General features: G+C 44.4%; 1 protein-coding gene across 6 annotated transcripts; it reads left to right on the top strand.

Annotated features, from left to right (window-relative positions):
* The first annotated feature begins 1,396 nt into the window (after positions 1–1,396).
* LOC129858123 (zinc finger protein 232-like) lies at positions 1,397–11,575 on the top strand. Of its 6 annotated transcripts, none has more exons than XM_055927102.1 (5): positions 1,397–1,485; positions 5,869–6,203; positions 7,419–7,627; positions 9,722–9,836; positions 10,015–11,575. In XM_055927102.1, the coding sequence occupies exons 2-5, from the start codon at positions 5,909–5,911 to the stop codon at positions 11,109–11,111; spliced, it is 1,716 nt and encodes a 571-aa protein (XP_055783077.1). In that variant the 5' UTR covers positions 1,397–1,485; positions 5,869–5,908; the 3' UTR covers positions 11,112–11,575. The 6 variants fall into 6 exon arrangements, with proteins under 6 accessions (XP_055783077.1, XP_055783076.1, XP_055783079.1 ...); XM_055927101.1 differs by lacking the exon at positions 1,397–1,485 and adding an exon at positions 5,085–5,331 and having other exon boundaries at positions 5,848–6,203; XM_055927104.1 differs by lacking the exon at positions 1,397–1,485 and adding an exon at positions 5,089–5,331 and having other exon boundaries at positions 10,018–11,575.
* Positions 11,576–11,844: the final 269 nt, after the last annotated feature.

Genomic DNA, 11,844 nt, shown 5'->3' with positions numbered 1-11,844 from the left:
GAGGGAGCACCCCCCTATCCACATCGACGGGTCAGTAGTGGAGAAGGTGGAAAGTTTTAAGTTCCTCGGTGTACACATCACGGACAAACTGAATTGGTCCACCCACACAGACAGCGTTGTGAAGAAGGCGCAGCAGCGCCTCTTCAACCTCAGGAGGCTGAAGAAATTCGGCTTGTCACCAAAAGCACTCACAAACTTCTACAGATGCACAATCGAGAGCATCCTGTCGGGCTGTATCACCGCCTGGTACGGCAACTGCTCCGGACACAACCGTAAGGCTCTCCAGAGGGTAGTGAGGTCGGCAGAACGCATCACCCGGGGCAAACTACCTGCCCTCCAGGACACCTACACCACCCGATGTCACAGGAAGGCCATAAAGATCATCAAGGACAACAACCACCCAAGCCACTGCCTGTTCACCCCGCTATCATCCAGAAGACGAGGTCAGTACAGGTGCATCCAAGCAGGGACCGAGAGACTGAAAAACAGCTTCTATCTCAAGGCCATCAGACTGTTAAACAGCCACCACTAACATTTAGCGGCCGCTGCCAACATACTGACTCAACTCCAGCCACTTTAAAAATGGGAATTGATGGAAATAATGTAAAAATGTACCACCAGCCACTTTAAACAATGCCACCTAATATAATGTTTACATACCCTACATTACACATCTCTTATGTATATGTATATACTGTACTCTATATCATCTACTGCATCTTGCCATCTTATGTAATACATGGACCACTAGCCACTTTAAACTATGCCACTTTATGTTTACATACCCTACAGTACTCATCTCATAGGTATATACCGTACTCTATACCATGTACTGCACCTTGCCTATGCCGTTCTGTACCATCACTCATTCATATATCTTTATGTACATATTCTTTATCCCTTTACACTTGCGTGTATAAGGTAGTAGCTGCGGAATTGTTAGGTTAGATTACTTGTTGTTATTACTGCATTGTCGGAACTAGAAGCACAAGCATTTCGCTACACTCGCATTAACATCTGCTAACCATGTGTATGTGACTAATAAAATTTGATTTGATTTGATTTGAGCAGGCCCATACTCCAGCACAGTAGGTGGCGGTAATGTACCAATAACGTTAGATGCCAACTGCCGAGAATCGCGACCAAAGTAGAATAAGGAGCAGGGTTGCCATATCTCTGATTTTCGAAATTTGGCCATTCGAAAATGATGTTGCGGGAAAATGTATTGGTTGATGGTACCGGGTTTGTGGGCTACTTTTATATATTGGATGCGGCCGCCATGGCATTTTTCTTAAAAATATATATTACACTGTGACCTGCTGCTGCTGACTATTAGGTAGAGATACAGCCTGTTGCTGAGTGAGTGGTGGGAGGGCGGTGAGTGTGTTGAGGTTGAGACTGAGAGCTGCAGCTGCAGCTGAATCACGTGAATGAGGAGACGGAGCAGCACGCGCGCACGTCATGACAACGTTTTACCAGTTGTAGGTAGGCTATTTAGATTGTCATTATGGAGACACCTATTTCCAACCCTTTTTTCATAAAACATATTAACGCGCTAGAACTGATGCGCATCAATAAATTAGGCGACAATGAACAGGAAACGACTTTAGGTCCTCTAGATCGCATTAGATAAATCCGTTCGTAGGTGGTTTAAACTGCATTCTAATGTCGACTTGTTCATGGAAAACCATATCAAACGAAGAGTTTTACGCATGCTCAGTTCTTGCGTGTCGAGCGCTGCACGAGTAAACATTTTAAATTTAATTTATGGAACTCCGGAGCGTGCTTCTGATATAGGGGAAAGTCCACAATGAAACTGAAATTGAATGTGGCGAATGGTACATTTGCATCTTGTGGTCATCAAGCAGGCTATTCATTTCTATGCCTGTGTAGGCTACTGTAGCCTACCATTTGATACAATAAATATGTTGAAATGATATCACTGAAGTCATTGCAAATCAAGTTGTGCCACTTGTGTAACCTACCTGGAGCTGGCAAACGGATTTAATAAAAGCCTATACCTTCAGTTTTTTGATGTACCATTGAGTTATTATGCAATTATAGATGGACATGTTTAGTTAATGAAACTGGAAGTTAAATTGTGATCATGGTCCCAGTTCTGTCGCAATTGCTGATCAGCTGCTGTTATGATGCATTAGATTGAAGGTAAATCAGTCAGATTCGGCTACAGGTAAAACAAATCACTGTCTGTTATTGACAAGCATAGGCCTAATTCAGTTCATATCCATATTATTAATATATAATTCAGTAATTAAAATGGCGACCACATCATCAATAACCTACTCCAGCAGGCTATTGGGCAACAGAAGCACCTTGCTATTCATGCTAAATAAATGAGTCTGTTTGAACTAAGCAAGATATTAAATTGTTTATCTTTCATCTTGCCTAGGCTACTGTAGGCTATCAGGGACAGTGGTGACTGTCATGTTTTTAGCCCCACCTTTTTTAGCTTTTTTGGTTGCCTGTTTTGCATGTTATTTGGGGATTAATCGGTGTCACATATCAGTTTGCAAACAATGTAAAAATAAATAAATAATAATTTTGTTAATAAAGCCACATATGAACATGTCTCTTTTTTGCTTTCTTGAGTAAGGGAGCTCCAAACTGCAAGTGTTTCAGCCTAGCTCAGTGCTTTCTGTAGTGGTGGGGCAGCCATCTGAAAATACGGAGAGTAGGGGTTGGTAATGTTCTCCAGTTGCGCCATGATTGGCTCAGTGCACTGTCACTCATGGGGACACTACATCACTGCAAAATCTACGGGGAGAGCTTAAATCCAAACCCCTTTGGTGCTGCCATAGAGTTACATTATAAGTACCCACCCAAAAAGGCTCAAGGTCATTGGCCACAGATAAAATTATCTCAAATCACGTTATATCTACAGTATCTTTGATTGGACTGATCATGTCAACATCATACTTTCAAAATCTTAGCTAGCAAGCTCGCAGTCATCATCATGAATCAAGTCGACAATCTACTGGCAAATCCTTTTCAATCCTTGTCATATGAAGACAAATTATGACGAGGAATTATAGATAAAAAAGTATCGGTGCTCATCGGCCATTGGACAAACATTAAACAACAAGTTGGAAATCGCAAATTCAACAATGAGTGGTTGGGAAGGAATCAGTGGCTAACTGCAAGCATTGCAAAGCAGACACTAGCCTGCTCTTCAGTGGAGTGGATGTGTGAACCAAGTTTAAGGGTTTAAGGGTCTATTTTCCAGGTTTAAAAGGATAAACATTCAACATTGGCCATGCTGTCAATCCAGCATGACTTCTGCCACGTTCAAAACAACTGGAGACTGAACTGGGAAATCTCAGACTTCAGTAAATTCAGGACAACTGGGAACTCTGGATTTTTTTATTAGCTCAGACTGGGAAAATACATTTTGAACGGTCATCCAACTCGGAATTCCAAGTCGGGAACTTGGGCCTCTTTCTAGAGCTCAGACCTGAAAACCACTAACGTCATGATTCTACCTTGTTTTTTTCCCAGAGTTCCCAGTTGTCTTGAAAGCACCAAAAATCCAGAGAATGCCAGACCATGTGGTTCACCATAATCATTTGGTCTCTTTTCCCCTCATAATTTAGCCTACTTTTCTAACTTGGTGGTGCACATGTAGCCTATAGCCAGTAATGGAAAAAGTACCCAATTGTCATACTTGAGTAAAAGTAAAGATACCTTAATAGAAAATGACTAAAATAAAAGGGAAAGTCACCTAGTAAAATACTACTTGAGTAAAAGTCTAAAAGTATGTGGTTTTAAATATACTTTAGTATCAAAAGTAAATTTAATTGCTAAAATATACTTAAGTATCAAAAGTAAAAAATTATTAAAAATTCCTTACATTTTTAAGCAAACCAGATGGCACCATTTTCTTGTTTTATTTTTACAGATAATCAGGGGCACACACCAACACTCAGACATAATTTACAAATAAAAAATGTGTTTAGTGAGTCCGCCAGATCAGAGGCAGTAGTGATGACCAGGGATGTTCTCTTGATAAGTGTGTGAATTCGACCCTTTTCCTTTCCTGCTAAGCATTAAAAATGTAACGAGTACTTTTGGGTGTCAGAGAAAATGTATGGAGTAAAAAGTACATTATTTTATTTAGGAATGTAGTGAAGTAAAAGTAAATAGTAAAGTACAGATACCCCAAAAACTGCTTTAGTACTTTAAAGTATTTTTACTTAATCGAAATTACAGATTGCCTCTTATCCGCTCGTCATCCCCTTAATGCCACAGTTTGTACATCTTAGTTGTCAGTAGAAACCCCATTTGTTTAAGCAAGTTAGCCATATCAGCTATGGTTTTTTTAAAGGCAGTAAATTAGGCCGAAATAACAGTTTTTCTGCCAGACAAGGCTCCGCTGAAAGCCATGTGTAGCAGTGGCAAGGTGTTGGGACAGTGGGCATAGTTTGTCACTGTTATAGTCCAATTAATGTATTGTTTAGTGTTGTGTTTTTAGGGTGACTTTTTAAGTTTGCCCCACCAAGATTTACATACCAAAATCGCCACTGATGCGGGGCAATAGGCAACCTGCGTCTAGCTAACCAAACCATGGCAAAGGTAAATTACAATCATAAACACAGATTTGAGTCAGTTGGCCTAGGCTATGCCTATTGAAATGACAAGTCAATCACGCAAATAGGTTGTAGCGGGTTGTAGACTTAACATCTGGCACATAACAGAACAATTGACAGAAAATAGCCAAACATTATTTTGAAGATCTTTCAAGTGTTTCTTGCGCAGAGATTTTGAGATCCTCTGTCCAACTTTCATCCCTCAAACCCTCCTGTTGGATGTATCTATAGTTAAACACATGCGTACAATTGATTTATTTACAAGTATAATAAGGGTGAATTATCTTTTCTCTTGTTACATATTCAAATTCCTTTATTAGTCAAGTTAGCTCACAAGAATTAGGCCTATTATTTTGATGTAAGGAGCAGTATTTGGGTTTCCGTCGATATCCCCTCTTAATTCGCTCGAAAACTTTATGGAAAAAGGTTTTATTGGCTAAATACGGCAACTTCTCATGCAGTATTTATTGGTCTAGTTTTATGGCTTTGTGGGTGGGTTTCGATCAGTCTTTTTTGACCTTTTATTTTCAAAGAACTGGCAACCCTGTGTAGGAGGCAAGAAGGAAAACGCTGCTTCGAAGGGAGGACATAAAGTTGGATCTATTTTTTTTCCTTTGGCGTTTCGTCTCTTGGCCTATCTACGGTGTGCATTCTTCTCGGTTTTCGTGTAGAACAAACAGTGTTTCGTTATCGAATACTTCAATATTCTGATTTCAGCGACTTCACGGTGCGTATCTAGCTAATGTTAGCTAGTTACTAGCTAACGTTAGCACTTAAGCTGTTCTTGTGTTGTATTCAAGAAAGATAGCGTCGCGACGATCGTTAACTAGCTAGCCGGCATTGCTACAGTTTGGTTTAGTGGTATTCACTATTGCAATAGTAACGTTAATCGCCTTAGTTAACTAGCCAGCTACCGTCTAGCTAAAGCTTTAGTTTAGGCAGCAATGTAGCTAGCTAACTAAACCTCGAGTGATGGGTGGGTGTGCTTTTTGTCCTTCCTCGTTCCATACGAAGTTAGGCTGTCTTGCTCAGCGGTCTATTGGTTGGGATTAGTGAAGTGGTATCTAGGATACTACTTAATTACTAATGTTAGCAAGAAAAAGTATATTCTTTCAGAAATTAGACTAGTTGGCCACTAGGTCTATATGATACTGCTGACTAATAACAGTAGCTAGTGTCACTGATAATGTGAATTTGTCAAACTCAGTCAACATAGTTAACTAATGCTGTTAATGTGTAACAGTTGAATATCTGCCTGGTCCAGTTCCCCAGATCCATCGTGTGATCGTCACGGCAGCGAACCCATGGCGGACTCCGTGGAGACGTTCCAGACACACCTCACCTCTGTCATGGACAGTTTGATCCGAGCGTCGGTGTGCGAGATAACCAAACTGTTCCAGGACACGGTGAACGACTATCTGGTGGAAATATCTCTGAATAGGAATGAAATGGAGGCTCTGAAACTCCGACTCCGACTGACCGAGAACAAACTGAGAAATGAACGCAAGTACGGGATGGGGTGGGCAGAGAATCGCCGCAATGCTGGTTTGATAGGGTCGGAGGACGGTGGGCGGAAAAAGCGAAAAATTGAAGTGCCCCGTAAGTGTTCATATTTAGTAAGTACAGCCACAAAAGCATCACGGACCATATAGTCGTTTTTTACACATTTGTCTTGCTCTATGTATAAAACTGATATAAAAAATGGTATTCTTCATATTATAATTGTTGAAATATGTAATTGCATATCAAATCAAGTTGATTACTTGTGTAACATTAAGTCAAAAGCCTGTAATGCTTGTGTGAAGAGGTACTTGTTATGTTGGAAGCCATCTGCCAGAAACTGAGCCTTCTCCCTCCCTTTCCTTTCTACTCCTCCGCTCTCCCTCCCCCATCTCGTCCTCCTTCATGTTCTCTCTGTTCTTCGCCTCTCTGCTCCCTTCCTCCCTGCCCCCCCTCTTTCCTCCCTGCCCCCCCTTCCTGCCTGCCCGCACCCCCTCTTTCTTCCTGCCCCCCCTCACCCTCTCCTCTACTTCTCTTTCCACTCTCCCTCCCTCTTCACTCCCACCCCCTCCTCTCTCCTTCACACTCACTCCTCCGCTTCCGCTCCCTACTCCGCCTCCTCTCCTTCATCATGCTATTTCCCTTCCCCCAACTCTTCCATTTCTGTCACGGCTCCCCTTCATCTCCTTCCCTCTCCTCTACTCCTCCACTCTCCCTCCTCCTCTTCATGTCCTCGCTCTGTCCCTCACCTCTCCCACTCCGCTCTGCTCTCTCCCTCTCCCTCTCTGCTCTCCTTCATAATGCCCACTCCCCCTCCCTGCCCCCACCTCCTCTACTTTTCTCTCCGCTCTCCCTCCCTCCCTCTTCACTCCCACCCCCTCCGCTCTCCTTCACACTCACTCCCGCCGCTTCCTCTCTCCCGCTTCTGCTCCGTACTCCGCCTCCTCTCCTTCTTCATGCTCTCTCTCCCTTCCCCCAACTCCTCAATTTCTGTCACTGCTCTCCTCTCCCTCCTCTCCTTTATGCTTTCTCCCGCTTCATGCTGTCCCTCCTCCTCCTGCTCTCGTTCAACATGCTCTCCCTCTCCCTTCCCCCACTCTCCCCTTCCTCATGCTCTCTGCCTCTGCTCCCCCTCTCTTCCGCCTCTCTCCCACTCCCTGCCATCCCTCCTCTCCCTGCTTTCCTTCCTCTCTCCTTCATTTCTTTCACTGCTCCCCTCTGTCTCTCTCCCTCTCTCCTCTCTCCTTCATGCTCGACCCCTCCTCCTCTCACCCCATCCTATCCCCCCCTCTCTTCCTCTCTCCCCCTCCACAGGAGGAAAGCAGAAGCTGGGTCCTGCGTTTGGAGGCGTGTGGGAGGAAGGAGGAGGAGCAGCCGGGGAAGTAGCAGGGGGAGGCTGGAAGGAGGCACGCCAGATGTACCTCATCCAGGTCCCTGGGGAGGAAGAGGAAGACGAAGGAGAACTATTGGAGGAGGGCTGTATTTCGGGAGAGGGGGAGGAGACAGACATCATCAAAGAGGAGGTGAGGGAGACAAGGAGTCTGAGTGTGGCACACACCGTCAGTATGTCAGAGACGACTAGTTTACAAAAATAACAGTGTGTATCATCTGTGTGTGGTGAGACTGTTGTTAAACTGCTGTTTTCTGAGTCAATGAGACACTGCAGCAGTGGTCTGGTAGATGGCGTGGATGATGGAAAGCCACTGATTTGATATTCAACTGCAGAAGTAGCTCAAGCACTTGTTCAGTAGGGCAGTCAATGTTAAGTGCAGAGCGTTGTAGACCTTATACATGAATATAATTTTGGGCGTGAACTAGAGATCGACTGATTCATCGGAATGGACGATTTAATTAGGGCCGATTTCAAGTTTTCATAACAATCGGAAATCGGTATTTTTGGACACCGATTTGGCTGATATATATATATATTTTTTTTTTTACACCTTTATTTAACTAGGCAAGTCAGTTAAGAACACATTCTTATTTTCAATGACGGCCTAGGAACGGTGGGTTAACTGCCTTGTTCATGGGGCAGAACGACAGATTTTTACCTTGTCAGCTCGGGGATTCGTTTTTGCAACCTTCCGGTTACTAGTCTAACGCTCTAACCACCTGCCTTACATTGCACTCCACGAGGAGCCTGCATGGCAGGCTGACTACCTGTTACGCGAGGGCAGCAAGAAGCCAAGGTAAGTTGCTAGCTAGCATTAAACTTGTAAAAAACAATCAATCTTCACATAATCAATAGTTAACTACACATGGTTGATGATATTACTAGTTTATCTAGCGTGTCCTGCGTTGCATATAATCGATGCGGTGCCTGTTAATTTCTGATCGAATCACAGCCTACTTCGCCAAACGGGTGATGATTTAGCATTGTCGTTGCACCAAACCTAACCATAAACATCAATGCCTTTCTTAAAAATCAATACACAAGTATATATTTTTAAACCTGCATATTTAGTTAATATTCCCTGCTAACATGAATTTCTTATAATTAGGGAAATTGTGTCACTTCTCTTTTGTTCCGTGCAAGCAGTCAGGGTATATGCAGCAGTTTGGGCCGCCTGGCTCGTTGCGAACTGTGTGAATTCCATTTATTCCTAACAAAGACCGTAATTAATTTGCCAGAATTGTACATAATTATGACATAACATTGAAGGTTGTACAATGTAACAGCAATATTTAGACTTAGGGATGCCACCCGTTAGATAAAAGCAGATGGAGCAGTCTGACTGAGCGATGGTAGGCAGCAGCAGGCTCGTAAGCATTCATTCAAACAGCACTTTTGTGCTTTTGCCAGCAGCTCTTTGCAATGCTTCAAGCATTGAGCTGTTTATGACTTCAAGCCTATCAACTCCCGAGATTAGGCTAGTGTAACCGATGTGAAATGGCTAGCTAGTTAGCGGGGTGCGGGATAATAGCGTTTCAATCAGTGACGTCACTCGCTCTGAGGCTTGGAGTAGTTGTTCCCCTCGCTCTGCAAGGGCTGCGGCTTTTGTGGAGCGATGGGTAACAATGCTTCGAGAGTGGCTGTTGTCGATCTGTTCGTGGTTCGAGCCCAGGTAGGGGCGAGGAGAGGGCCGGAAGCTATACTGTTACACTGGCAATACTAAAGTGCCTATAAGAACATCCAATAGTCAAAGGTATATGAAATACAAATGGTATAGAGAGAAATAGTCCTTTTAATTCCTATAATAACTACAACCTTAAACTTCTTACCTGGGAATATTGAAGACTTATGTTAAAAGGAACCACCAGCTTTCATATGTTCTCATGTTCTGAGCAAGGAACTTAAACGTTAGCTTTTTTACATGGCACATATTGCACTTTTACTTTCTTCTCCAACACTTTGTTTTTGCATTATTTAAACCAAATTGAACGTTTCATTATTTATTTGAGGCTAAATTGATTTGATTGATGTATTATATTAAGGTAAAATAAGTGTTCCTTTAGTATTGTTGTAATTGTCATTATTACAAATAAATAAAATAAATTGGCCGATTTAATCGGTATCGGCTTTTTTTGGTCCCCCAATAATCGGTATCGGCGTTGAAAAATCAAAGTCTATGGGGCTGTACTGGTGGGTAATGTAGTTATTTTTGCTCTGTCTGTAGTCCGGTGACATGGTGGATGGGGGTTACCAGCCTGCGTCTCTGCGGCTGATCAAGGAAGCCTTGAAGATGGACCCACCCAACCAGAACTGCCATGGATCCAGAACCCACAGCGAAGGTACTGTCTCCAGCTGAAAGCTCAGAACCAAAACCATGATGACCACACCTCATGGATAGTGATAACCCCAATGTGAACACAGTGAAGTTTTCTTAAGTGCCTGCAGTACAATATGTTTGCATACACCCTCATAGTACTGCTCCTCTAACAGACTCTCACTCTCCTTCTCTCGGCCCAGTAGGAGACATGGAGCTCAGCCCTGTGGCCCTGAAGAGGCCCCCAGCCGTGAGGCCTGAAGAGGGGGATGAGGAGGAGTGGGACGTGGGGTCCCCTCCAACGGAGGTGTCAGAGGGGGCGCTGAGCGTGGTGGACCTGAGTGGGCTGGAGACGGCACTGAGGGCAGAGAGGGGGCGCGAGCAGGCAGGCCTGAAGATCCCCCCCACAGCAGGCTCCAACCATGGCTCCAGGACCCCTGACCCGGTAGTAGTGGCAGACAGGGAGTTCAGACTGGGCCAGAAGTACATTGGGCTGGATGGGCTGGAACAGAAGGGGGAGCTGGAGAGTCCCACAGCCTCTGAGAGGGACTATGGTGATGCCCTGCAGGTTCATGGTGCCCGTCTGAAGGAATTACAGGGGTCACTGCCAATGGGGGCTGGAGGAGAGCTGCAGCCACGCTGGCCCAAGAGGCTGAGGGACGGTGAGGGGATGGGGGAGCAGGGAGGCTCAGACGAGGGCCTACATCACCTGTCTGCTCCGGGTAGCGTGGATGACAGTGGTGAGGAGGAGACAGGGGACCTGATGCATTTCTGCATGCAGTGCGGCGGGGGCTTTGCCAACGAGGCTGAGCTGGAAGAGCACCCTTGCCCCCTGGGTGACGCCCACCTGCAGGAAGGAGGGACGGAGAACACCCTGTTCCCCTGCGCCTCGTGCGGCCACGCCTTTAGCCATGCCTGGGCCCTGAAGAACCATGAGTGTGTGTGCGCGGCCGAACGGCCCCACCGCTGCGAGCTCTGTGGGAAGGGCTTCACCCACTCTCGCTCGCTGGAGAGGCACCAGGTGGTTCACACTGGAGAGAGGCAGCACTGCTGCCAGCAGTGTGGGAGGAGCTTCAGTCGCCTAGGCAACCTGGAGAGGCACCAGCGGATTCACACAGGCGAGCGTCCGTACGGGTGCGAGGCGTGCGGGAAGCGCTTCAGCAGGGTAGAGTACCTGAAAAGACACCAGCTGATCCACAGTGGAGACAGAGACAAGGCCGGCAGCACTCACCAGTGCTCCCAGTGTGGAAAGAACTTCAGCGAACCAGAGCAGTTAAAAAACCACGAGTGCTTTTCATAAAATTCTGATACGTTTGATAATTGATATTTTCCATGATTTCTTTGGAGAGGGAAAGTTGAAATTGCTGACTAAGATAGAAGTTGCTCCCTAATCAGAGATAAGATCAACATAAGATAATTTTACCCTAGCCTCAATCCCAAAGTTGACCATTAGAAATCTGTAAAGCTCTGACCTTGTATCAGTTGTTGGACACATTCTACCTACTCCAAAAAAGAGGAACAAAGACCATGCTGGTCATCCAGGGACAGGTTGAAATGAACTGTCTAATTGTGCACAGAGAAACCTGTGCTTTTATTTATGTTTCTCAATACATTGTGTCTTTTACTATAAGAAATTAGTATTTTCACTGAACATCAATCATGACCTTGTTTATCTTGACTATCAATGATAATAACAATTTGGTATTTTGTACTATTTGTTTTTCAGTATTATCCATCAGGAATAAACATTTGACTATTCAGTGACCAATGGTCTCCTTTTATATACTGTCAAGTGCTAAGTGTTTGTTTTCAGCTAGACAATTGTGTAGTTTAGTTATGTCTCAAACATTCACACAAGGTGTTGTCAGATTTCCGGACACATTTCTCTATTTCTGAGTACTTCGAAGTGTCTTCTACCAGAGAGGAAGAGGTGACGTGAAAAGTTTTACTCTGCCCAAGAAGTAAGGAAGTTTTGTATGGAGGTCAATGAGTGTCAAATTTGGTACAAAAAAAATGTAATTGCTCATTTGCTA

The sequence above is a fragment of the Salvelinus fontinalis genome, chromosome 6 (assembly GCF_029448725.1).
Source record: "Salvelinus fontinalis isolate EN_2023a chromosome 6, ASM2944872v1, whole genome shotgun sequence".
NCBI lineage: Eukaryota > Metazoa > Chordata > Actinopteri > Salmoniformes > Salmonidae > Salvelinus > Salvelinus fontinalis.
Note: the sequence above shows the minus strand (reverse complement) of the source record. Positions and strands in the feature narration are given on the sequence as shown.